Source organism: Syngnathus scovelli, chromosome 4 (genome assembly GCF_024217435.2).
Source record: "Syngnathus scovelli strain Florida chromosome 4, RoL_Ssco_1.2, whole genome shotgun sequence".
Taxonomy (NCBI): Eukaryota; Metazoa; Chordata; class Actinopteri; order Syngnathiformes; family Syngnathidae; genus Syngnathus; species Syngnathus scovelli.
In genome coordinates this window covers 12,705,352-12,732,668 of record NC_090850.1, presented here as the reverse complement: position 1 = coordinate 12,732,668, position 27,317 = coordinate 12,705,352, and the positions used below count along the sequence as shown (strand labels likewise).

The window sequence follows — 27,317 nt, the reverse complement described above, 5'->3', positions numbered from 1 at the left end:
GTGTTTGAATTGTTATCTAGCATTATCATTATTGGATTATTTTGACTAATCTGGGGTAAAAATTGTTTTAATACCTCCGGAGAAATGTAGATTTGTTTTTATAAAGTGCTGAAATAAGTGATAGAATAATTAAAAAAGGGGTTTGATGGGTTTTGAAATGTTCCCTTTGTCTTTCACTTCTCATCAAATGGCAAGTCAATATCATACATGTTGTTGCTAATGTACGGTACATTCTTAAGAATACGTGGACTAAAAACTTAAACATAATCAAATACACGTGTCGCTCCAAAGAAATGGAACATGGACTTTTTGGCTGTGTATTTTACTGTGGAGTGCAAATAGTAAAATACCTTTAATATGACATCGAGTTTCAGATTCAAGTTTCAAGTCAATTTCAAGTCTAACAGTCAAAACTTCAGACACACTCTCATACGAGGCCAGTTGGCTGGTTCTTAAGTCCAGAGTCTTAAGAGAAGAGCAAACTCAAGCAGTGAACACATCACCAAATTTGAATGAACCCTGTGCCCACGTCAACAATTCTTTTCAAATATTTAAGTATGCGCCGTTAGTGAATGCTAATTGGTGCAAATATTGCAGATCTGCTTACCTTTTGGGTTTGATGTGGTAACGTTTCAGCAGTCACTCGAAAATGACACATCTTTGCCAAAGACAACTGTCATGTCATGAGCAGATGATTTGCCGATGCTATGTCGATTAGTTGCACTGAGGTAGTTAAGTAAAGATTTGCCGTTTACTATCACACTGGGTGCGTGGGAAACTATTCCAGAGAAACAACTATTTGTAAACAAAACATCTATCTTCATAAAAATGCCCTTATGTTGAAGCATAGTGTTTAAAAGACGATTCTGTTTCATAGAAACAGATCCAGTCTGATATCAAAATGTCCATAATTTAAAACAACTTAAATTATTTGAATTAAGCTGTCGTCTTGACTTAGTCATTTAGTGCACTTTACGAGTTCATCTATTTTGCATGCACTCGTGTGTGTCATTGTGTGAGCAATGGTATGAGTAAGAAATAAGAAATAACAGGAAACCTTTATAAAGAAATATAATATTTATTAATAAAATAATAATATTGAATTGTGGTGTAAAAAGCAGGTGATGCAAGTCAAACCACTTGTCTGTGTTTGAGTAGTGTTGTTTGAAGACAAGATATTTAAAGGTATTGGTTTGTTGTTATACCAGCTAACACATGTGATTTGGACAAAGGTATTGGGACACATGGCCATTATATCAATCAACAAGAAGGGAAAATAGGAGCCCGTCTCTGGGAATATTGCCTGCAAAATGTTGGACTTTATGAGGATGTTGGTTTGAGGAAATGTTCTCTTGCGCCACAGGAATGATATGGTTTGAAAGACTGCAAATCTTAAACTGTCAAACCTGATGGTAGTCTTGAGAAGAGTGGTGCATAGCTAGGGATGAGTTTATATGCCCATTAACATATTTGCTAAGTGAATTGGTACACAGAGCGAGTCCAGTCTCAGTCCGCCCTCCTCTCCTCTTCCCTGCATTTCATGGGGATGAAGTGCGACGCGACGTGCTCCCTCCTCGTCTTCTTCCCCCGCATGGGCCGTCCCTTCTGAGACAGTGCTATGAACATTTCTTTGCCATTTTTAGTCCACTTTGCCGAGGAGTAAGCATTAAAGTAGTTTTCTAGGAAAACCTCTTTGAAGTTGCAGTTTTCACTGTAGGTCCTCTGTAAAGGGTCACAAGAAGGGCAACTTGAATTGAGCCACGTGCTGTTGTGATTGTTGTGCAATTGTATGCTTTGACGTTGACATTTACCTTTCCTTGCAGCTGTCCTGCTTTGTTCATGGAGATGTAATGCTGACTCTTTATGCCTTTGATAGCCAGTATGCCGCCCTCGGACACTGTCCTGATCTCGAGGATGCCTATCAGACAAATGCAGACATAGAATAGAACAGGTAAGATGATGTTGATATCCAGCCTTCTCTCCAGAACTTGCGCCCCTCCACCCCAACAACATTTGTCTTCATTATCAGAAGGAGATTGAAGTTCCTGTGGTTAATGAGAACGTGGCCTCTCTGGTTTCATTCAAAATTGTTAGTTGACCTTCTTGACCTTTACACAAGCCCCAATTTATATGGCATAGCACATATGGGAGACAGATTAGGGCTCATTCCCCACAGGGTTTAGAAAACTAACCTTCTTGAGTGAGCTTTGCACGCTATAGTCAAGACCTGCTCTTGAAAATTGCGGGAGTACGCACATGCGTGCCTTACTTTTTATTTTTTATTTTTTTATTTAAACAAGTGATTAATGTCAGTGTATGCAGTACACTCATCTGGAGATTTTGTTGACAGCAAAAACAACATGTACTGTGAATGTTAAGCATCAGAGATTTGATGGTGAAGTTGAACAAAAAGCCAGTTTATGACTGCAATACAATACTCAACGTTTCGGTTGTGCACTTCAATAAGTATTTATGGAACCGATTGAAGATCTATTAACTACCTTTAAAAAGGTAATAATGATCATTTTTGATTGGTACTGTCATGGATATTTATTTAACAACCTTTATTGTTGTGGTAAATAAACAGATGACAGTCTCCCAATCTTGGAATGTTGTTTATGCTCGGCACTCTTGGGCTCACCATTGCTGCCCCTTGAGTGCCTGCTGAGCAGACATCAAAACATGTCATGTAGGCAGTCCCAAAATTCTTCATCTTTATTTGAAGACCTTTTTACACCGTTTTTACTTTTTAATTCTTATTCATTTCAATAGTGGGATAGCTTCAATATATTTGTATTGTCCGAAAGCATAATGTCATGTTCTCACAGTATGTACGTGCTGGTCCTATGACTGTATATGTGACAGTTTAAGAGTTAGGTCTACTGTGCAAAAATGAAACACTTGTACTGTATGCTGTATCATTTTGATGCAGGAACGGTAGTCACATTTGTCATTCATTTAAAAAAAACTCAGATTTGCCAGTTTCATCGATTGGTACATATTTGGGCATTCTACTGCAATGCTGTTTTGCGTAATTTGAATGGACTGACTGTAAAAAGTAATGTAACTCATCTTTTTGCCCCATTCCGAAACATCATCCTCATTGCCTACATTAGTATTTCGATTGAGGCTTTAAATGCAGCACATATTATTAAGTTGTCCCAGACACCAATGGTATATTTTTTCATTCTTCGCTCTCACCGCAATCTAGATTATACATAACATTCATGTTTGGCCTTTTGTGGTTTACTTTTTCTTAAATCAACCTGGCAGCGGAATGTGTGCTTTTTTTTTTTTCTTGCAATCACAATCATATTTGCTGCAAACTCACTATAAGCGCTGCCCATGGAGTTTCACTTTAATGTGTATGTGCTGACAATTACTGTTTACTAGTTTGTTCAAAATGAAACCAGCTGCTATCTTAAGTGTTACATCACTTTATTTGTTTTTTGGAGTACGCACTGTTTTTTTTTTCCAGGAAAATGAGTGTGTACTTTATATATGTATATGTGTGTGTGTGTGTTTGCGTTTACAATACAATGTGTTTTTATTTGTAAATCTGTATATATTGATTGCTGTAGTGTGTGTCTTTTTCCTGGAATCCCAACGGAACTGCCAGACAGCAAATTAGCTACTTAAATAACAATAGGGGCTCTTGGAAATGTTTAAAACAAAAAAGTTGTAAAACATGCACCACAGGCATGCTTCCAGTCTGGAATGTAGGAAACAAAACAGTGCAGTGTCACTTTGTGGTTTCATTTGTTTCTTATTGTTTTGTATGCAACAATGCCTTTACTACACTTTCAAGTTTACTGTACACTGCTTGTTGAATCAAAGGCTTATGCGTTAAATGTCTCTGTGTTTGCGTGCACAAAAGGCTGAATCATTGTTGCTTTATTTTGTCGCCAGCCATTACACAAACATCTTTCCTGTTCTTTCTTAGCTCTTCTGCTGTCATACCAACATTCCAGCCAGAGCTGCGATGTCAGATAGGAGGAAACGATAACGTCTCAAAACATCCGTGAGTACCCTGCAGTAGTCCTCAAAAATACAATATCACAGCAGAATTACAAATATTCAGAAGTCTTCACACAGTGTTGACCAGACACTGTTTCTTATTTGGATCCACCACAGCTAGTGATTACTGACAACATTTAGTTCATACATATTACTGAAATTTGTCCTGTCAGGAGGTTCTGTTTTGGAGCCTGTCATTTATCCAAAGCCGCTTTTCACAATATGTTTTGGGGAGAGTAAATCAGGCAGAACAAATGCGCGAGTGTGAGTGTGTGAGTGCAAGGTCAGACGCACTTTTCAACCAGACCTTCATTTTACTTCCTGACAGTCTTGTTATGGTTTGACAGGCTGCCACCAACACAACCTGCTTTGTTTTACCGCTGTCACTCTGGCGAGTGGCTGCACAAACTGTAGGTAACTTTTTTTCCAGCCACCTTCACAGGTCAAAGGCCCTTTACGTAGCGGAAACGAACAGTACTGACTTTTTTTACATTTGTCGTAGCACATTTTAACTGGCGGCATTTAAAAATTGCAGAATAAATGAAAATGAAAGCATGAATACTGATGAATATCAATGCTGCTACCAGATGAATAAATGTCTATGACCTTCTGGTAAATACATCACAGCATACTATTATTTAGCAATCCTCAAATACCAGGTGAGTATATGATGACATCAGCATAGTCTAATTAGATGCTTAGAAAGTGATTGAAGTGGCAAGTTTGAAAAGTTACAGCTCACACATCTCCCCAATTATTTTTTTTTAGGGATGGGGATGATGATAAAGTCCTCCTTTACAGTCACAAATTCATGAGATTATCACCCAGTATTAAGTTCATGCCACATCTTCCCTACATTAACAGCATTGATAATGAATATACATATATTATATATTCATATATAGAAAAGGAGACCTCATGTTTGTGTAAAAACTTAATCAGTAAAAGTTTTGTTTGAAATGGCTTATTTCTGTGTACAACAGTAAAATGCCAAGGGCTGACTCAAACTCCTGAGTTTGCATCATCACACTTCAATTTGATGAATGTTCTCTTGTGGTCTTGTGATTTTTTTTTTACTGCACACAATTGCCTTATTAACAAAATGTACAGATGAAGGGTTCAACGTAGTCCACGCATCACAAGCCTGCACATTCTGCCACCACTGAAATATAATGTGAGAAATATAATATATTTGTGCAAAATTCAACATCTAAAACTTTAGACGACATTTTTTTAAATCATCCTCTTATCTGTCAAGCAGCATGCAAAATCAAATCAGCACACATAACGTCAATAAACATCATTTGGTCTTGTGGGGAGCCCAAGTTAGAATGTTTTGTCTGAATGCTGCTCTTAGATTGAAGATTAAGTTTGTATTATACTAAGTGAAAAAATATTCATCCTTACTGTAACAATTGGTTAGGTCTTGAGTCCCACTGATGTTGCCTTCGTCATCAATTGTCAGGAACCACTGAGTGCGGCTGAATAGCTGTCGGATCCGTACATCTCCTCCCTCCATGTAGTCATAATTCCTGGTGTGTCGCTCGTGTCTCGAACAGTTCATGATGGCAGCGAGTTGCGCTGGAGTGCAGTCACTGTAGGCCACACACACACTGCTGAATAGGAAGACTGCATGCAGGTAGAGTCCCGAGAACAAATTTGGAAGGTTCCATGTCGGCATCCATTTGCGCATTATAATACAATGCAGTGGGGATCAATGAAAAACATACTGAAACGGGAGACGAGATCTGTGCGCTATCCCTCAGCCCAAGTGAACCCCCTTGAACTCTCGTCGCTCCGGTTGCGACCTCAGGGTCCGTGTTCTTGCAGCAGGGAGGCCCAAGTCAGACTACTTGTGGAGGGAACACTTCTGAAAGTTGGTTGGAGTTCAAAAAGGCTGGAGAACAGGAGATGGCGTCCAGTGGTTTTGTTGTATGGGGATTTTTTTTTAATCTTCAGTGATGCAACATATTGTCTTCTCCATCCCCGAGACCATAAGTCTATCAAAGAACATCATAACATGTCAGGAATTGAATCCTCGATATTCTCTCAGACACAATGTGCTAAAGCAAAAATTCTCGTCAATAAATATACAATTGCTTGGTGTAATATGACAAGCATGTGCCAACGTGCTACATTATGTCACTGCTGGGGAAAAAAAAAAAGAATGACTTACATGTGATGAAAGGAGTTGTAATCCCTTGCAGCACCAATTTGGGTGCTAACACCTCAAAGCAGTAGAAAGAGCTGCGAGTTTGTGTCTAATCCAATGGATGCTTCCTGCTCCTGGCAGACTCACTGTGCGTGTGCATCCTCCGCTGTGGCTGAGATAAATGTCTCCCGCTGCCCTCACTTGAGAGCAATTACAACCCAACCAGTCAGCTGTCCCTGGCTGTGATGCAAGGGAGGAACACCCTCCGCGAGCCTCTCGCTGTCTCACACACTCAAAACGTGAGAGGGAGCTATAAACTAAATAGCAGCCTCTCATAGCAACAGCTTGCCTTTCAATTGTTTTTTGTTTTTAAATGCCACAGGGATTTATTTCTATTTACGCCGCAGTTGCGTTTGAAATGCGACTCTTACTGTTGTTTTCTTTGTCAAATCAAATCCCTGGAAAGGATTTACCGTCTGACGTGAAAGCGCTTCAAAGATGAGCGTCGGCGTTCCTTCTTATTGTGTGTAGAAAAACAAGTTATGGCTGGCAGGTATCCATCCAAGGGGAGAAAACAGAAGACATAACCGCTCAGTAATCAGGCGAGTGTCAGGGGTCGTGTACGCCTTTGCTGTTCGTGTTTGTATTTAACGTCACAATTTATTGCCTTACTGGCATTTACTTGCAAGTGGGGATACTTCAAAAGTTTATATGGCCCCCGAATGACACGCTCCCCTGGAGAGGTCAGGGCTGCAAACCTGAAAGAGTTGGACTTCTGGCTGCAGCAGGTCTCCTTCTCATCTCTTAACTAACGGTCGTAAAGATCTGATCTATTAGGTGTCTCTCCGGCCAGTTCGTCTGTCCCTTAAATCACCTTAGAGACAGTTCACACTCCAGTCCATGCACTTGGACATTTCACTTCATAGACGAAACGCTCATTTCTGATGAGATTTGCTATTGAGATTTTTCTTTCCGTCCGTTGATGGGATGTTTGCTGTAGGCTGTTCGAAAAAAGTCCCACTTTATATCAGTCAAGGCTCCTCTTGTGGGCAAGTGGATCAAAAGTTCTGTTCATCCTGGATGGCTGAATATCTCATGTCTAATTCTCAGTGAGATTGTACAATGCGTACACATCAGTGTTAAATTCTGATTGGGCATATTAGAAAAGGCCCTTTATTTTATTTTTTTGCCTGTGACATTCCACTGGTGCTCTGGGGTATGTGTTAGGGAAATTCCAGGACTTGTTTCACAACAGATATATTTCATGCCCAGATTTTGAGCTTTCCTTTTTCAAGCAGTACACCTACAAAGTGATCCTGCAGATTTGGTCCGTTTAGTACACAAGAAGAGGTGATAGGACAACTCATGGCTCCTCACAATTGCCTGATCATTTAACACTTTCTGGTCAAGAAAAACATTACCTTGCCAAAGGAACCTTTCTAATCATCAATGATTTTGTTCCCCCCTCTTTCCCAGACTCAATGGGTCCTCAAGGAGACCCGTTTTGAAACTGTAGGCAGTGACAATCCTCCCATAAATGCAAGATTTAGAAAGTGTGTAAGTTTGCCGACAAACTCAAACCAAAATTGCTGCAGAGCATGCCTAATTCCATCAAAGAAGTTTGAGATTATGGTAGAACGTGAGTCCCCTGATTGGTAAGGAATCCATACCACGACATCAACGGTCTTGCCCTTAAGTTAAAGTAGAACCATTTTTTTCTCTTGCAAACATCTCAGCAATTAGAAGCACAAAGGGGAAGTTAACCTCTGCTCTCATTAAAGTGAAAGTTACGTTTGGGTCTGGCTTCTTAGAATGCACTAATTGTCATTAGAGGCATGGAGCAGTTGAGAACAGACGTGGCAATCAAGATATTCATGACAATGGGGGGGGGGGGTCTCGCACAAATCGCCACTGCTGAGAATATGGAATGATTTTAGTGGCTTCCTTTGTTTTGTATGCTGATACTGAAACCAGAGAAGGATCATTGCAGTGCAATACGCAATCTCACAAGCTCACTTCATTCCCGTCTCAGTTCCAAATTCAGAGTAAGCTCCCATTGCATTCTTGGAATCTTGCTTCCAGTAGGCTGCACACCACAAACACATTTTTGTAATTTGTCTACTGCATAGAATTTTTTTGCCAGCAACTTTGCTCTTTGAACATTTGTCTTAATTCAACCCACTAGAAGGCTGAATGACAATCATGTAGTTTTTATTTCTTATGAGGCATGACAATATTTGCTTTGTGAATTATGACCCACTTAAGAATCCCCAAGAGTTAGTCCTCAAAGCCTTGTCCACAATTCATGATCATTTCCACAATTACTGCAGAGACATCAGCCTCCAACAGTGTCTCCTTGCAATACTCTCTTAATGATCTCAGGGTCTGTCTATTCGTAGCACCATTTTAGACTGTTGGGGTTCAGCTTTTGCTTTCTAAATTCTATGATAATTGGGGATCTCTTGGGATCGGAGGCTCACAACATTAGCGCCAACTAAAAATAACTGACATGTAAACACACGCAGACAGAATAACACCATTTTTAAACAGACAGGGGGTTGCAGCAAATTAGTTTTGTTTTATAAGAGTAACCGTGAAGCAAGGCGAATCAAATCAGAAGTTACAAACGGTCTTGTTTATTGACTCATACCGAGAAATTGCATGCTTGACTCTTATACAAGTCAGTAATGACGTAAATTGTTGTTTATATTTCTAAAATACGCAGTTACAAAAGGTTTCTAAAGAAGAGAATATTTTGACATTTGAGGAGATACGCAAACACAAAAGTTGGCAAACGTCACTCAAGTTATGTAAATCTTAAACATGTCCATTCTAGATGTAGTTAGGCTTCTAATGATTTATAGGCATTTTTTCTTGAAGGTTAGTGTAAATGTTTGGCCATCCAGTGAGTAAGGGGCGTGAATATTATCCCATCAATTAGAGTCAACTTTTTAAAGTAATATTTATGGTTGCGGAGAGTAACTTTACTCACATTCACTTAAATGACCCTTTTTCATGTCCATTCCTATTGAAATATGCAAACCGGCGTTTTCAAGCAAGCGCGCTGGATGTTTTTGATTCTAGTTTAGGCACACCCCAAAAATGACTTCACATCTTTTATAAACCTTGAAAGGGGTCTATAGTCTAATAAAAATTGTTATTTAAAACACTACCAAGCTTCAACAGAATTTGAGAGGAAAAAAAGGAAAGATTACAAAGACAAGAGGGGGGGGCGGGTTGTTGTGCATAGCTTTAAATTAGTTTTACACTTAAATCTCAGCTAGAGAAAAGCATCTACAGGGCCTAACGTGAGAACGACGACTGCTTCCAGTTAACAACTTGGCAGCTAAATTTTACACTTACAATAAGCGATTGAGAGCAGATTGACTGCGGCCGCCAAAGAGGAATTACATTAAACTAGATGAGAGACAACAAAATGTGTGAGTAAAGAGCTGAAGGTCAATTGGCGGCAGAAGCCACACAAATATTTTCACATTTCAAGCATTTCAGCCTCACAAATTGGTTTTAATATCACAAAAAAATACACTTGGTTATTTTTGCCACACCAGTTTTGTACAACAATACTGAGCTTCACTCAGAATTTGGACAAAGCAATAATGCAGGTTGGCGTGTGACAGCAGGATTTTTACACAGGACATAAGTACACACGAGGTTGCACACTTTGAAGCGCCTCTTCCTGGGTGTTAGCGCAGTAAAATAACACATGGTCGCACCTCAGCCTGACCCTTCAGCATCTGTCTGATCTGGGGCATGAACTTTATCTTTTACTGTCTCCTTTGAGTGAACAATTGGGTGTAATGTGTGAAATATAGTCAGTGAAATGTACGGTTCAAACAATTTTGGTGAATGTGTTAAATCGTTAAAAAAATGACAAAGGTGAATTTGTGAAATAGCAAACCAAGGTAAGTCTTGTTTATTGATGCCTCGGCAGTAATAAAAATAAAAATAACAACTTCAACTATATCTTTAAAATGATGTACAAAGATCAAAGACATTTTGCCCTCAGAAGATCACGATGTTAAATATCCTGAAGAGGAATGAGTTAACATTAACAAGTTATGAATGTCAAATGGCTGCAGGCGGTGCATTAGGTTGGTTGTAATTGGACTTATTAAATGTGGTGTTGTGTTTAGCTGTCGGGAATACCCTGATCCAATTTAATGCACGAACAGCTGTCAGGGATCTCGCTCTGAACTGCTCACCATATCTGTTCATGTACAAGAAGCCTTTCTTGTATCAACACACGGGTCATAAACAAGTGTGCTCTTCCAAAGAAAAAAAAAAAAGGACATTAACTTTCATTTTATAATTCTAAGCAATGAGTGTACAATATGCTGTTTTGGCCAGGATATTTTTGTTCAACGAATGCTTGGCAAACAGTACATGGCTTTATCGTGCAAGTCCTGCCACATAGACCCTGACTCGACCGAACTGGACAATTACAGAGTACAGTCAGGGACTCACACTTGACAATTGACCCTTGCACACAAACCAACATTCTGCAACAAAGAGAAACCAGATAATTAGAGCTAGAGAGAAAACTAAATAAAAAAAGAGAATGTGGATGTTCGAGAGGATGATTCCCCCCCCCAAATATGAATAGAACAGAGGTCAACCACAAGACAATAGATTGTTTGCAACCATGTAGGCCATTTTGTATAATTTCGCAATTAGACTTGTTTACTTTGTAATTTGGGTATAGTTGATGCCGTTTTAATTTATTTGTGGCAGGAGTTTCTAAATAAGATGACATTTTCAACACTAGCATATGTGAATCATTTACTTACAGTAAACTTTAGTCTGCGACTGTTTGTAATCATGGGCTCGGATGACCGGTGCGGCTTTTGTATCATCTTTTTTACATATTTTTAAGAATTTTTACAATACAACATAGTTGGCTAACCACACAATGATACAATAAATACTATATAAGAGCTGTTTTGATTGACAGTTTGAGGGATGTAAAATTGTAATATGGGCATGGTTTGAGGTTACAGCAGCGCTTCATCTTACTGGGAGGTGTTACCAGTATTGTACAAACTCTTGCGTTTCCTAATAATACCTGACCCCAAAGAAGGGGCGTTTTTTGTGTTTGTTTTTTTTCTCCCATGGCCTTGAAGAGATTGCGTGAACTGAAAAGGTTTAAATCAAGGTAAACATTATAAAACATTATGAAAAAAAAAAGTTGTAAATGTATTTTAAGGACATACTGGTACTGGTTACAAGAAATATAAATAGTCTGTTTTAAAAAAGTTATATATGTTTTCTGTTGGTTACAATTCTGAATTTCCGAGTCGTACATATTTTCATGCGCGATGAATTTCTTTGTTGACTAAGAAGAGTCATTGCTGTGTTTTTGGACTGTCATTTAAATCCAATATTATTAAATGACTCAACATAGTCGAGCTTTGTTATTGAAAGACTACTTTGTTAAAGGGAAGATGTGAACTTGAACTGGAGGAGATTGCTGTCATGGGCATTTAGTGTTCCACTGTAACTTTCTCTTTGATACAAAATGCTTCCAGATGAATGTCTTAGCGTCATTTGAGTGGCTGTGTTTCCTTTTCAGTCCCGCTCCTCTTTCTTGAACGTCTTCTTACAAAAACGTCATGCGTGTGCTTCTTCACTCAGCTGGCATGCAGATTGTTTGAAACACCCCCCACCTCCCCCATCCAGGCCCAACTCGCACATGCTTTTCAAAAAAGACCAACAAATTGCATGCTGTTAATATGCTGTAGTTAATTGTGGTGGTGCATTTAACAACTGTAAAACACAAGGGGGTTTCAGACTGCGGGGTGCAGTGATAATAAGACTCGAGAGGTTCAAACGCATAAAGAGTAGTAACTATATTGACTTGAAAAGAGTCATGTGTGGCTTCACTTGGCTAAATGGCGCGCTTAATGAGGCCGCTATGAAGCCTGCGAGCATTGGTGGGCAATCCCATAATGAGCAACATGACTGTTTTACAAAGTGTTGTGTACGTGTGACAAACTGTATGACGATATGTCATTTTATAAATCAGACTCACAAACATTTCGTGACAAATGACTGATTTGAATTGAACTTTTCAAAAGATTAATTGGACATCAAATCAAGCCTCAGTTCAGTGCCCGTCCCAAGCTCGAACAAAGCCAGGAAAGGCAACCGTCAACAGGGAAATTTGGGATTAAGAAGATTCTGAGGCAGCCTCTCACATGAGATCCAGAAAAATCAAAGTTGAATGGTAACCTGTCACAGGGAAACACTGCTGACATCACACCAGAAATGTCACAAAGCTTTGAGCTACTTCATTACAAAACTAAAAAATACTGTACGTATGACCATTGTTGGTTCGAGAAAATAACGATGACATACATCTGAAAATGAGGTGCAAAGATAATTTCAGTAAAAAAAAAATTCACAGCGCATGACATGAACAGGGCAGAGTCCATTAAAATTCCTTCTGAAGCATGATTCGTTTTACTGCTTACTTAATCTTTTCATAGTAATTACTGGTCCTGGCTTTAGTGAACATTTTTCTAACCATTCATTCAATTCCTCAACGGAATGTGTGCAATGTGTTATGAAAAGTCCCAATAAGACACAGTGTTGTTGTGTTGTATTTTCAAAACCCTTCCAGCTATTTCATGGGGAGTTGGAACCTATGCCAGATGACGTTGGCAAAAGGCAACTACATCCTACACCCACAATTCCAATTTTCATAACATACGTAAATATCAAATGAGTTCTTGTTGTACATTCACTAAAAGGTACACATCCATGTGATAGCGTAATTCTATTTGGATTGACTACTTTTCAAAGGGGATTGCAGCTTAACTGAGAGCAAGAATAATTTAGTTGGCATCAACCCGGAACCGCTGTGCATAATTACATAATTTGGTAAATTTAATATTATTCACAAATCTACAATATTTTCGGTCCACATATGTGTCTGGGTCTTAGTTTTACAAATATGATTGTCCAATCAAAACAGTTGCAAATGCCTTGCTGTCTTTGATAATGCCATGTTGAAAAACATGACGTTTTGGGGGTCTCATTAAAAGCAGTGCTAAAAAATGTTTAAGAAATATATAATTTCATAAAAATACTCAAATACAGGAAAAATACTGTTTAATGAATATTAGTGTACTTGAAAATGGATATCAGGAACAGATTATCATTAGTTTGATACCATAATCTTTTTTTCCTTGTTGTAGTTTCTAATTCACAGCGTGCTGCTGTTGTCTGCCTGAACAAAGCAAATGGTTGAACCAAAGGGAGACAGACATCTGTTTCTGTTTACCAGTGACATCTGTTGCTGAGAATTAGTCATATATAACATTTGCTTGACTTGCCATTATGCTTTGGAGCACACAGAAACAATAGTTTACATCTTGGAGTAAAATATTACAACTCAGCGGCATGGTGAAGTACTGGTTAGCACGTCAGCCTCGCAGTTCAGAGGTACAGGGTTTAATTCCAGGCCTTCCTGTGTTGAGTTTGCATGTTCTCCCCGTGCCTGCGTGGGTTTTCTCCGGGTGCTCCAGTTTCCTCCCACGCTGCAAAGACACGCATGACAGGTGCTACCTGTCAATAGTGATTGTTTTAAAATGTTTGCCATATTTCTGGGGTTAATGTGTGACCATGAACCACAATCTTCCTGATAATAATCTGGCTACAGCCCTCATGGAATTTTGTTCTTCCGATATTTTTTTCCGATATTTCCGATATTGAGAAAGCAATTACTACTCTAATTGGATACTTAACAATAACTAATGACATGTATTCTGGTCATGGATAGTATTTTTGTATTGCATCTGTTCCTGCTACTATGACAGAGACACTTTCCGATAATATTTTAAAATACAAGAAACGATCAATTGTCTGCGTTTATCATATGACCCCTGAATTAGGGGGTGAGGCGTTACAACTTTATCACTCCAGGAAACACAATTTTATTGTCTTGTCAAACATTCTTTTTATATTAGTCACAGAGGACATTGGCGACACAAAATAAACAGTCCTAGCCAAATGGGAGGGGGGGATGACACCATTTAACCTATTAAGGGCAGGGAGGCCTGTTTCAAAATGTGCTTTTATTCAAGTCGTATCTTGCGTTGCGTGAGAATTTTGCGTATATTACACACCTGTAAATCACTATTGTACAGTAGTTATGCATAGAACGAACCCCCAAAATGTCTGCTTCCAATCAAAGCAACACTTGGCTAAGAGAGACCACCCTTTAGTGCAGATTTAGGGCTGAAGAAACACCTGCAAAGCCCCTTTCAAACTGGCATACACATTTTGCATCCCACTTGGGGTTAGACGCCTGCAGAGTTTTGTTTGTGCTGTTAATGATATTCAAAGCACATTCAAGCACACATTTTGACAAGTTGAATTTGTGTGTTCTCGGGTAAAGACTATTATAGACTGTTTCTATTTTATGGCTGTACACCAACCACACCTTCATAGGAGCACGTGGCCAAGAATCCATTGAGCCATTGTCTGTTTACAAAGGAGTGACACCTATTGATCGCAGTTCCTTAACAATAGCAAGACAAAATAAAAGTGACATGAATGATATCAATTGTGGAAGCACACATTACACAGTGAACTTAAGATCTTAAGATAGTCTGACTCTGGACATTACAGGTTCACCCAACGACTTCAATGGTGCCCCAAGTAAACAAACTCTTCTACTGTATGTCATTTGACGTAGAAGAGCAATTGAGAAAATATACTCAACCATCCAAACATTTTACACAGAACAGAGTTTTTGGTTCCCAGTCTGTCTCACTATGCAGTCTTGCATTTTCAGATCTGGCACAGATTCAGGCAAGTTAAGAATCCAAAAGTCATTACAGTTGTGTTGGTCGAAGTGCACTCTGTATACTGTAGCATCTTGTAGCAAATTGTCTCACAAAAAGACAATGGAATAGACTTTTGGGATGGTGCAGGCACAACAGCAGGGGCGGTACCATCAATTCAATATCGTGCGAAATGGAGAATTGAGACTAACAGAAGTTCAACAGGCCTTGGCCGACAGACGGCTCAATTACAGCCAGCTCCCCATATGTCATTCACGTGGATGTGTTTGGTTTCACAGAAACAAAGACGCCCCCACAAAGTGAGGCAATTGGAGAGGCCATCAGTCCATCTGAAGTTCTCCTCGTGCCTGTCTGAAACACCGGCCTTTGCATGCAAGACGGGATTAAGGTAAAGAAGGTCTTGCGCATAAACCTCCCTTCTTTGTCTATTCTACACCCACCCACCAATTTGCAAAAAGTGTGGTCACGCATAAGGAGACTGAGCAAGCTGCTGACTGCTGCCTCTTCAAAGAAGCCCGCAATAAAAGTAAAAGTGTATAAATGTGAGTGTGCCTTAATATAATGTTTCATTTGTATTGCTGGTTTGGCTCTATAAAATAGATGTCATTTGGCATGTGTTAAGACTTGATGTAGGAAACAAGTCAGATAAAGCTATTGTGAGAAATAGACTCAAGAACAGACAAACAGAAATAGTCTCACTGGAGTCATTGCAGGTAAACTGCAAGATCTCCCCTTGCGAATTATGTAATCGGCATGTTACGTGGGCAGTTGTAAACTTTTGGACAGTTGTAATATTTATGAATGAAATCCGGTGACATCTACTACATATTACATTTGCCTGCAATCAAAAACAACAAAATCCCATTACGCCACCTGCGCTGCACAATAGCCCTCCTTTTAGGTAGTCTAAAATTTCATCTTACTTTTTCTCACCAAAATGAAAGATGTGGAAACACACAGAGCGGCGCAACACAGCCCCAAACATATTAGAATAGACTTGCACGAAGTTATGCTTGTTTTCATGCCGAGCGCACCCGCACCAGTCTACCAAAATAGGACCCATAGAGATTATCCGGTGGAGTAACTTTCATCTCTGCTGTTAGCAAATGATGTGGTTCTGATGACAACATCAAGTATACCTTTATTTTCTTTGTTTGCCCTGAGAGATGAACTGCGGAGTTACCTCATATCGAAAGTCAAAACTTGAGCTAACTCGTGCTTCCAGGTGTTACTTGGACCAAAATAAAACATTAATAATGGATGGAACAGTTAAGTCAACAATTAAATGAGTGTTCAGGAGATTCCAGGCGTGTGCCAAGTCAGAACACTTTCCTGGAGCTGGTTGATTTGCTCCTCTGTGGTTAAATGTTTGCACAATGACTCATAAAATAATATGTCTGCCGCCTGAATATGAAATATATTTAGCAACACAGTTGTACAAATATAGAATTAAGTAAAAACATATTGGTTTTACTCTTTATTTAACACATGGATTTTGTATAATAGTCATTATGTCATCAGGTAAGCTAATCATATAATAATTCTGAATATATTTATGAATTGGGGGTTTAATTCGAATATGAAGGTGAATTACAGCCCTCTAAGAACAGGAGAGTAAAGTGATATATTTTTAAAAATTAGATCATCATTAAATGAGATCATCGTAAAACAATCATCCCCTGACATCAATCACAACAGATCTTCTGCAGTCTACCCCCAATTCTCACGCTATCACACTGATGTCATTTGAAAGCTCTTCTCAGGGGATTATTATTTGTTCGTCACTAGCAGTAAAAAACGTTCATCTCGTTATGCTCCGTTAGAGAAAAAAGGTATGCAAACATTGGGACTAAGCAGATAATGATACCTATTAAAGGGACTAAACACCACGAATGAGAAACTTTGGATCTCTTTCGACAAGTGATGAGGCCCTCCCTTCACATGAAAAGCAAGTGCAGACCACGATACAACTTTGTTTTATTTTTCCCGTCTAACCACCTGCGTCATTCAAGCTAGTGCCAGTTAAGACATAAAGCAAATGAAAGCCAGATTTAAGCGTTGGGGTCTAGTAGTACACGTGCACGCACACAAACACACGCGCACACACAAAGACACACACACCAGCACTGTACACAACAGTCATTAGACGAGCCATCTGTTCAATGCTCGCATGCTAAGCTGTAATTTTCAAAACCTGGTGCATGTGTCTGTGTTTGTCTATATTTGCGTGCATGTGGTGATATTTTCTAGTTGTCAAGTGACCACACAATAAATTGAGTCTGATCATGTTTACTCCGCCCCAAAGGTCCTATCCTCGGGCAAACCCGCGAAACTCGATACTCTCATTTGGCCACACATACACTGACTTTGACACAGTTACTGCACCATGCCCCCACGTTTTGAGGGTAAACAACTCCAGACTGATGAGGCTGAATGGAATTCCCACCGTTGTGGGAAAAATGCCCAGAGACATTTGTAAGTCCGCTTCTCCGTCGCCTCTTAATTCTTTACAGATTGTAAACCTCCAGATTTGTATATTATATGACTCTTCTAAAGTTCTTGGGCCCTCTCTGCAGTTCATGACAAACCCCCAAACTAACCATAAAAAACAATGTAATTTCCCGTCCTGTTCTTTGAAGGCAGAAGAAATACACAATACTCTGTTGCATGTGTGTGTAAAATACAGTCTGTCATCAGAGCAGATATTCCCTCTATGGTGGCAAATATGCATGAATCAATTACTTTCGATACGACCCTCAATTAAGAAAGGTCATCAATACCTGTGTGTATGAAATCTATCCATGCATTTTCTATACCGGCTGTCAATGTTTTCTCGAAGCTCCTCTCTTGCGCAATTGCGCACTGCTCTCATATCTCAGCGCACAGCAAAGGTATTTGCTGTGAACTGAAAAATATCACACCTGAGCTGGATTGGAATTTACCATTTTCATATTTGCCTCATAACCCCCCTCCAAAATTGAAGATGGTTTGGTTGCCGGAACGGGAAGAAACGTGAGTGCAACTAGGAAATGCCGAACCACAAATATTCAGGCGTTCAATGTATTTCAGCAATTAGTGAGCTGCCGGATGGATATGGTCACGGGTGTGTATGAAAGCAGTCACACACAGACACTTGCTGTATCAAAACATACATACATAAAAAAGATTGAGCCACACTGTGATAAAGATGTCTTCTTCCCATTTCAAGGTTTCCTTCTTTGCCAAAATTGTAATTTGGTGCCATTTAACATGTCACTCGTAAACATATCAATGCGATCTCGGTGTGAACCTTTCGCAATGGAAAGTTACTATTTGCGAGCGGCTGGAAAAATCTCACATGGCTCCTTGCTAAGAGCCTCAGCTCAAAGCGGCTGAATCACGAGTAGAGGCGTAAACAAAGCGGAACTTAATGGATGAATGTGATATCTTTAATTTGACTGCTGGGATAAGAGACATGCTGGGCAAATAGGTCTAATGCTGCCTGCCTGCGTTGTTGACACTGTACCTGCGTCACCGCTTGTGCTTCGATTGACCTTTACCCCAATAAAGATACAAACGTATATTTGTGGAAGTTTCCCCTTTCTATTACTAAAGTAAACGTGCAAGATGATGACTTAACAGTCTGCATCATCCGTTGTGTAACGCGCATCATCCGTTGTGTAACTCGCGGATCACACAGAAATGCAGAATAACAACAAAGGGTAACAAATATTTATTTTATTGTCATTTTGGGAATAAATTAATAAATATGACCTGTTGTTCTAATATCATAAATCACTCCTGCGCAAATGACACTGACAATAAATCGGACAGAACAAATGTGATAAACGAGGAGAAGATAATAGCTCAAGGGTAAAGACAGAATATTTGAAGGATGCCATCATGCTTGTTTTTACAAGTTTTACAGAAGTAGGGCACAGGTGGGGCAATGATTTTATTTCACTTTTGACAATCATAATTAAAACATGACAGAATAAGAAAGGGGCAGCTGATAGATTGCCATGCATTATCTCATCAGCAGGGACTTTCTACTGCCCTGTGTTGCCTTGACTGGACGTGTTTGCACTTCATAAGCAACAATGGGTTCTTTATTGGTTCTCCTTGCTTCTTCTAGGTGATTTCATTATGTCTAATTCTTCTGGTATTTTAGTCGTCAGAAACCACAGACGTACGTGCCTGACTTCACATCTGTCTTTTTTTTTATGTCTGAGATATGTGGACACCCTCAATTTGGCTCATTTATTTCAAGGCGCCACAACATTTTGTACAATTTTATGACATGCAACAAATATTTGCCTTTAATAATATAATAATACAGTCAATCCCAGTTCATTTTCTGTTTCTTTTTTTGTGTGTGTCTGTACTTTACTGATGTACGCGTGAGTGCTTCTGGCACTTTAATGCCTAAAAAATTCAAAAAATTCAAGTTATGGACTGAATGGCAGCATCCTTTGATTGTGAAGCGCGACATTAACTTTTACATCCTAAGTGGCGAATCAGTTCTCCTTTGAGCATGTTAGTGTGTTGACAAATTTGAAGTAATTTTTAAGCATGCAAAACATGACAAATCAGAGCGGAGCTATCAGTCTTGCCCCTATCCATTTTTTTTTTTTTTTGCTGTTGTTTATAACGCAAGCTGAGTGCTGCTTATTAGGTCTTTATGTTGGTCAGATTGTTCATAAATTCATCATCATCTAATTAATTTATCATTTGTTGATAGACACGAAGCACGCACTGTTGTTCCAATGACTCATCTCACACACGAAACAAAAGGGCGTGAACTAACTGGAGCACGTCTGCAGCATGTGCAGACATATTGTGGTTTCTATGTGAATGCAGTCGACAGCCATGCAGTGTCAGTATACACAGACTTCCATACAATTAATATGACTGGAGACATTTGGAAAGATTTTCAGCCTGTACGTCAGATGAGGATCTGTGGATACGCTCCTCACTGTCATGCCAGTATTTATAATTTATGACTGGATATTATAAATATTATGGTCCAATTCACTTCATAGCATGATACACTTGTATTTTTCACTCACACTCATCAGATATTGTTTTGTTTTTTTCCCAGTAAACCAATGACATCAACTCTTTGCAGGATTTTTCAGCACAGCAATCTCCAAATAAAATATTCATTTTGTTCTAGAGGGCAGTGTAAGCCTTTAATGAATGGCAGAGTTTAGAGCAGTGGTTCTTAACCTAGGGGTTTTGTTCTTTGAACAAGGTAATGTTCATGCACGGCTCATTTTGTGTACCAGTAAAAAACATCTATGTCTTGGATTTGAAAAAAAAAATATTCAATTTTTTTAACCAAAGAGGTGAATGTGCATATGAAGCTGGTGGAGTTCGGTACCTCCAACAAAGTTAAGAACCCCTGGTTTAGAGTCATAAAGGAGCGGAAAATTCCTGGTAAACTAATATTTGGGCCAATAAATAAAGAATCCCAGATAAATATATCTATAAATACACCATAGACAAAATAATATACAGACTCAAATTAGCTTATAAACATGGGAAAACAAGTCTATATTGCTAATATGTGTTCCTACAATTAATAAGACAAGGCATGTTTTGTTAAGAAATAATAACTTCAAAAGAACATCATATAAAAATATATTTGCTTTCCTGGTACATTTTTTAGATAGAAAATAATAACATCTCTTACATTTTATATTGTATTGTATCTGTATTAACAATTATGTTGAAACCTCTAAGTGAATTGAATGAGAAACATCAAGAAAACAGCCTATCATTTACTGAGGCTCAGTATTACATTTCAGTTATCAATATTGCAGCCGATGTTATAGTACCGTCAGTCTCTGTATTATAATGAAAAATGACAAAACACGGGTGACTAAAATATTTCGGTTTAGTGTAGTTTGTCTTATTGCGATTGCCGTAGCGTGACGTCATATACGGTCGTAGCCCCCGACCCGATCTGGTACCTCCACGGGTTTAACCCCTCTACTCTACTCGCTTTTTTCGATACCGCCTCCGTTCTGCTTCCAAAAACGTAACCTCGATCTAAAACGTAATGTAAGGCCAAAGATTGGTCAGAGACAATGCTTTATTTGCATACACAAACAAATTATTTTAAGTTAGAATCTGCAAAGTTAATAATAGCCACGTAAACAATGTCTCGTGTTCCGTGTTTTCAAAAACAAAACAAAAAAGTCTGCGGTACTTAAGCATGTATTCTTTTGCATTTTAATTATTTCGTTCATTCATTCCTTTAATGTCTTCTGGCTGAAATAAACAGCCACAAACCAAGCGCCGGGTACAACAACCCATTGCACTCTCTGTTATTTCGGTGTGTGCTTGCATTGCACACGAGCGACGGTCGCTGTAAGATGACGTCACAAGCATGGTGAGGCGGATTAGTCGCAGTGGTTGTGGAAACTTTGTATTTGGGTGTAGAGCTGAGTCGAGCAGAGCAGAAGCAGAGTGGAGCAGGGTATAGATACCGTCAGTGAAAATGGGGCATAATGCACACAGAGAATACGTTGGAGAGGCTATCCAATAGCGCCATCTAGTGACGAGAGGTCGGCCGTGGCCCCTCTTTGCCACCCTGACACACCATCTCCTTCCCATCGCCGCAAAACACAGCGCAGGCCGGGCCAACTATTCGTCTCTAAACAAGGACAACAAGGACTATCACAATGTCTGACATGGAGGACGATTTCATGTGTGATGATGAAGAGGACTACGACCTGGTATTTCTATCTAAAATGACCCAACTCCCGCTTTTTATCTTTGGCAGAACTGGAAAGCAGCGATAATGAGAGCTAGCTAGCGTTAGCCTCGTAGTTAGCGTGTAGGGCTAATATAGTTTAATAGCTGGCCACACGCATGCATACACACATTCCCACAGAGCTGATTAACAAAAATAAACAACAACCTTGTAGGATAGTTTAGTGAAACTTGCATGCAAGCTCCTCTGACTCGCTCATTGCATTACATTACAGACTAGTTAGCCAATAGGTTGGCTAACTTTAGCAGAAGCTACGAATACCACAGGAAGAGATCATGTTAAGCTTTGCTTCCCTAAACTTGTGTCACGCTATGCTCGCAACTTCAACTATTGGAGTTTGATGTACATGTGCATTCAGGAATACTCGGAAGACAGCAATTCAGAGCCAAATGTTGACCTGGAGAATCAGTACTACAACTCCAAAGCATTGAAGGAGGATGATCCCAAAGCAGCGCTCAGCAGTTTCCAGAAGGTAAGATGCTCCTCAACTCAAAGTTGTGTGCTAGTTTCACACACATTATTGTATTCATAGTATTCACTGTCCTGTTTTCATCATCAGGTCTTGGAATTAGAAGGCGAGAAAGGCGAATGGGGGTTCAAGGCACTGAAACAAATGATTAAAATCAACTTTAAGCTGGTAAATAACCAACACTGACATGTGACATGTAGCTGATATTATCATGACCACTCTGATTAAGTGTTACATGTTTTATTGCAGACTAATTTCCCAGAGATGATGAACAGATACAAACAGTTGCTGACGTACATAAGAAGTGCAGTCACGAGGAACTACTCAGAAAAGTCCATCAACTCCATTCTGGACTACATCTCAACATCCAAACAGGTGCAGTATGGAAACCACTTTATCTGACAGTTGAATATGTTGTTTTTCTCGAGATATGAGTGACCCAACTGACAATTATGTGAATTGTTGTTAGGCATTTGTTTGTGTGAGTGTGTGTGTATGTGTGTGTGTGTGTTTGCAGTATGGTAGCAAGCAGCAATTTGGCAATTCTTTAAAAAGTGGCTTCAAGTTGATGTTTGCTGTCAAATTAATTGCAAAACAAAGAGAATGTTTTGTATGTATAACAGCCACAACCTTTCAAAAGTCTTTTTAGCTAAATGCCATCAATGAATGCAATACAAAACTATCCATCCATCCATCCATCCATCCATCCATTTTCTGAACCGCTTAGTCCCCACGGGGGTCGCGGGCGTGCTGGAGCCTTTCCCAGCCGTCAACGGGCAGTAGACGGGGGACAACCTGAACCGGTTGCCAGCCAATCGCAGGGCACACAGAGACAAACAACCATCCGCACTCGCACTCACACCCAGGGACAATTTAGAGTGCTCAATCAGCCTACCAAGCATGTTTTTGGGATGTGGGAGGAAACCGGAGTGCCCGGAGAAAACCTACGCGGGCCCGGGGAGAACATGCAAACTCCACACAGGGAGGGCCGGAGGTGGAATCGACAATACAAAATACAAAACTAATCACGGGAAATTTCCAAGCCACCGCTGTATGTGTGTCATATTTTATATTTACCATGTTTCCAGATGGACCTTCTACAAGAGTTCTATGAAACTACTCTGGAAGCTTTAAAAGATGCAAAAAATGACAGACTTTGGTTTAAAACCAACACAAAGGTACCTTAAGGTTATTCTGGTGCTCAACATCATCACACTTTATACTTGCACTAAAATAAGTAAATTGTAATGCTTTATGTCACTACAGTTGGGAAAGTTGTACCTGGAGCGAGAAGAGTACGGTAAGCTGCAGAAGATCCTGAGGCAATTACACCAGTCTTGCCAGGTAACAAGACTCCCAGCACATGAGTCAAATGCTATGGTTGTACGTCCTTTGTAATTGAATAGAAATTCCTTCTCCGACTATGAATTGCATCCATGACCATAGTGTCCTCGCTTCTTTTCTTGTTGGTCATAGACTGATGATGGGGAGGATGACCTGAAGAAAGGCACGCAGTTGTTGGAGATCTATGCTCTGGAAATTCAGATGTACACAGCACAGAAAAACAACAAAAAATTGAAAGCCCTGTACGAGCAGTCGCTCCACATTAAATCTGCCATTCCTCATCCACTTATAATGGGCGTTATCCGAGGTAAGTGGTGGTGTATTCAGCAACTTCTCCATCCCGTGTGACCAAAGCTTCTTTCTGATGAAAGAGGGGTGCTTGTTTGGTCCTGTGCAGAATGCGGCGGGAAAATGCACCTGAGAGAGGGGGAGTTTGAGAAAGCTCACACAGACTTCTTCGAGGCCTTTAAAAATTATGACGAATCTGGAAGTCCAAGAAGAACGACGTGTCTGAAGTACCTAGTACTCGCCAATATGCTAATGAAGTCGGGAATCAATCCCTTTGACTCACAAGAGGTGCCATGTTTTACTTAACTCTTAGCTCATAATTGATGTTACCTAATGTTCTTGATTCATGTTTTTTTGTCTGGAAGATTTTGTTTTTAAAACACTAATGTTTCCTTTTCTTTACCCTTCAAAGGCCAAACCATACAAAAATGATCCAGAGATATTAGCAATGACAAATTTAGTAAGGTAAGACTGCTTTGTTATTGGAGTCAATCCTCGTTCATCACCTCTAAAATACAACTGCACTATGTTCACATAGTTTTGTGAAATACGTAATGCATATAACAATGAATCCCTCACATTTGCAGTTAGAGATTTGCAGATTTTTTTTCTGTTCTCATCTCAAAAGGTCATCTGGTGATATCTTGTTATCAAGACGCCTTCATTAAAAGTTTAATTCAATTCATGTCCACGCTCTTAACGTAAAATACTTGTATTGCAAATTGTCTTCCTTGTTAAAATGAATGGCAATGCCGTTAATCCATTCCAACTCCACATTGTGCGCCTTTTGGTGTGCGTGACATTATAATACAGACATGCAGGCGCACAGAGTTTCACAACAAAGTGACTCAGTAAGCTGCACGACGACACAACATTGACTCTTTTTTGCAGAACAAGATGCCTGTAGGGCTGAAAAATCAAGCAAATCGATATTGCAATGAATTAGAGTGCAATTTTGATTTTGCACAGGCTTATTTTAATATATATGTACAACATCCTCTATAAATATTAGCACCCACTTGGTCAAGATGTGTTAAAACGTTAAAGTAAAATCTATTTTTATTGCAGAAGCATACGTACATCCTGAAAATTGTACAAATGGTTCACCAGAGACGTATGATGTAATACACGTGTATCTGTTGTATAAACCAAAAGGAAAACTACACTTAGTGTGAAATTGTTATTTTTGTCAGTTTTGCATCAACATTGACAGCGATCTAGAATTGTTTTCATCAGATATTTAACCATCAAGTGTGGCATTTTAATAACATTGATTGTTTGTCCCCCTCCCCAGCGCCTACCAGAATAATGACATCACTGAATTTGAGAAAATCTTAAAAACAAATCACAGTAACATAATGGACGACCCCTTTATCCGAGAGCACATAGAGGGTGAGTGGTGGTGACTCTGACTGCTTGTGGTGCACCAAGAATGTCTTGTAAATACACCTTCTGTTTATTTATTGCAGAGTTGCTGCGCAATATTAGAACTCAAGTACTTATCAAACTCATCAAACCGTATACAAGAATACACATCCCCTTCATTTCTAAGGTAAGACTATTGGATCACAACTTTGGGGAGTTTTATGTTTTAGCCAGCCATGTATAATCTCCAACTGTCTATTTGCTTTGTGTTTCAGGAGCTGAATATCGATGTTTGTGATGTGGAGAGTCTACTGGTGCAGTGTATTCTGGATAAGTACGTGTCAACCGGTCTCATCATATAGCATTACGTCACCATAAATTGATGGATAACTGGTTTTGAAATTAGACGTCAAGGTTCAACTATAACTTGCAATTTCAAATTCTATTTCAACATTATTTAAAGAGAAGATAGTTTTAAATTTTGGATGCAGATTTTAGCAAGAAAAAAAGTGTACCCAAGTGATTTACTATTACAGGTGACAAAATCCTATGAAGATAGCATCCATCCATCCATCCATTATCTGCAAACCCCAATTAGAATTGTTTCTTTCTTTAATAGACTCGATCCAGTCACCTGAGGTTATGCCAATTATAAAATCATAACAATGATAAGCACATATATATAAACTACTTATGAGGATACATATTCTCATGGCTGAGAGTGTATTGTATTTTACTGCTGCGTACAGCCGTTCTTTAACTATTTTTGTGGTGTTCACAGCACAATCCACGGGCGAATCGACCAAGTCAACCAGCTACTAGAACTCGACTACCAGAAACGGGGAGGTGCTCGCTACACAGCTTTAGACAAATGGACTAATCAGCTGAACTCTCTCAACCAGGCCATTGTGAGCAAGCTCACATGATGCCACTGAAAAATCAAGAGACAAGAAAATGGCATGTTTGAATACATCAAGTATGCTACCGTGCTTCGGAGACGAGCGAGACGCCACACGCTTTGAAAAACGCCACCGATGTTCAAGAAGAGCCCTGAGAATGTGTTGACTTGTCCTGGCGAGAGGAAATCACTGACACTGTTGTTTTTCATATACCAGATTGGCAGATCCTTCCATGTGCAGATATATTGGTTGTATAAATGTGTATGAGAAGACATATGCAGTATTTTAATGTATACTGTTGCCACCTGGTAATAAACTCCTGTCAGCACTTAATGGTTTAAATTTGGAATGGAGTGTTTTCATCATGACAAGAGACACCTAGCTATGGAAATTATTTTATCTTGACATCCAGCTCAAGTTCCATGTATGCCTTTTGTTCTCACTAGTAGTATAATGTTGGCATACTAGCTGACAACTGTATGCTTCTAGTACTACCACTGATGTTAAAATTCAACTGGGAATAGTTGGAGTCAAACACAATCATCGTCAATAAGTGCACAGTTTAGATGTCTTGTAACGTTCTGCTAGTGTTGGCAAAAAGTTTCTTATATGGACTTTCAGCTGGATATTAAGTATATTGAGAAAAAGTATATCCTATACATCAATCAATGATATTGATCCTCAATGCTGGCAGCCTTTCCAGTCACTCCAAGCGTTTAATTTAAATGTACGTAGGTTAAATGTAGGTTTCATAGTAGATCTTCCTCTTCTGCTTTTCTATCCTACGGATATTGTGGATTTCCCTTATGAACGAATAAAGTATCTAGTATCTGTTCACAGTGGAAAAGCCTACCAGAAAAGATGAACTTTGAGGTCACTGATTAACTGTTGCTTAGAGCTGACTCCCATTTTACCTGAGTTTGAATGTGCTTGATTCATTCCAAATACAGTTCTAGGTAGGTGGATGTGCACATTTTAATTTCACGTTTATTTGCTCCTCTTTAAAAGAAAGTTTTGTTTTCAGGAGAGTCGTACTGGTTGGCGGAAAATAAAATCATTTGAACAGGGAGCGTTTACTTTCACCATACCCACCGTCGCTGACGTCACTTATTAAAGGGACTGTGACTAAATGACGCGATTGGACGAAGCAGCACAATCCAGCCAATAGGATCGTCGCTGGGCTTCAACTACTTCC

At 39.4% G+C, this 27,317-nt stretch overlaps 2 protein-coding genes and 1 long non-coding RNA gene across 4 annotated transcripts; 2 read left to right on the top strand and 1 right to left on the bottom strand.

The window, feature by feature from the left end:
- Positions 1-1,058: 1,058 nt before the first annotated feature.
- On the bottom strand, positions 1,059-6,450 carry fgf7 (fibroblast growth factor 7). Its single transcript, XM_049718602.1, has 4 exons — positions 6,194-6,450; positions 5,425-6,017; positions 1,812-1,918; positions 1,059-1,722 (listed from the first exon to the last, which is right to left on the bottom strand). Exons 2-4 carry the CDS (start codon positions 5,708-5,710, stop codon positions 1,507-1,509), a joined length of 609 nt encoding a protein of 202 aa, XP_049574559.1. The 5' UTR covers positions 5,711-6,017; positions 6,194-6,450; the 3' UTR covers positions 1,059-1,506.
- On the top strand, positions 1,814-18,573 carry LOC125967465 (uncharacterized). The gene is made up of 3 exons (XR_007480736.1): positions 1,814-1,951; positions 3,944-4,021; positions 15,276-18,573. It is a non-coding gene; the product is annotated as an uncharacterized lncRNA (long non-coding RNA).
- Positions 18,574-20,952: 2,379 nt separating this feature from the next.
- On the top strand, positions 20,953-26,455 carry cops2 (COP9 signalosome subunit 2). Of its 2 annotated transcripts, none has more exons than XM_049718764.2 (13): positions 20,953-21,719; positions 22,116-22,229; positions 22,317-22,394; positions 22,476-22,601; positions 23,315-23,404; positions 23,493-23,609; positions 23,703-23,877; positions 23,968-24,146; positions 24,271-24,323; positions 25,153-25,250; positions 25,328-25,410; positions 25,499-25,557; positions 26,005-26,455. In XM_049718764.2, exons 1-13 carry the CDS (start codon positions 21,666-21,668, stop codon positions 26,147-26,149), a joined length of 1,371 nt encoding a protein of 456 aa, XP_049574721.1. In that variant the 5' UTR covers positions 20,953-21,665; the 3' UTR covers positions 26,150-26,455. The 2 variants fall into 2 exon arrangements, with proteins under 2 accessions (XP_049574721.1, XP_049574722.1); XM_049718765.2 differs by having other exon boundaries at positions 20,958-21,719; positions 23,493-23,570.
- The last annotated feature ends 862 nt before the right edge of the window (positions 26,456-27,317 follow it).

What these genes read in the sequence shown, in the direction of transcription:
- fgf7 (XM_049718602.1), bottom strand. Translation starts at nt 5,710, where the DNA reads ATGCGCAAATGGATGCCGACATGGAACCTTCCAAATTTGTTCTCGGGA. An exon ending in AGACCTAACCAATTGTTACA is followed by an intron (nt 1,919 to 5,424) that starts GTAAGGATGAAT and finishes TTTGTCTGATAG; the next exon opens with GCATCCTCGAGATCAGGACA. An exon ending in CAGGACAGCTGCAAGGAAAG is followed by an intron (nt 1,723 to 1,811) that starts GTAAATGTCAAC and finishes GACCCTTTACAG; the next exon opens with AGGACCTACAGTGAAAACTG.
- cops2 (XM_049718764.2), top strand. Translation starts at nt 21,666, where the DNA reads ATGTCTGACATGGAGGACGATTTCATGTGTGATGATGAAGAGGACTAC. An exon ending in GGTTTAAAACCAACACAAAG is followed by an intron (nt 23,405 to 23,492) that starts GTACCTTAAGGT and finishes ATGTCACTACAG; the next exon opens with TTGGGAAAGTTGTACCTGGA. An exon ending in ACATCCCCTTCATTTCTAAG is followed by an intron (nt 25,411 to 25,498) that starts GTAAGACTATTG and finishes TTTGTGTTTCAG; the next exon opens with GAGCTGAATATCGATGTTTG.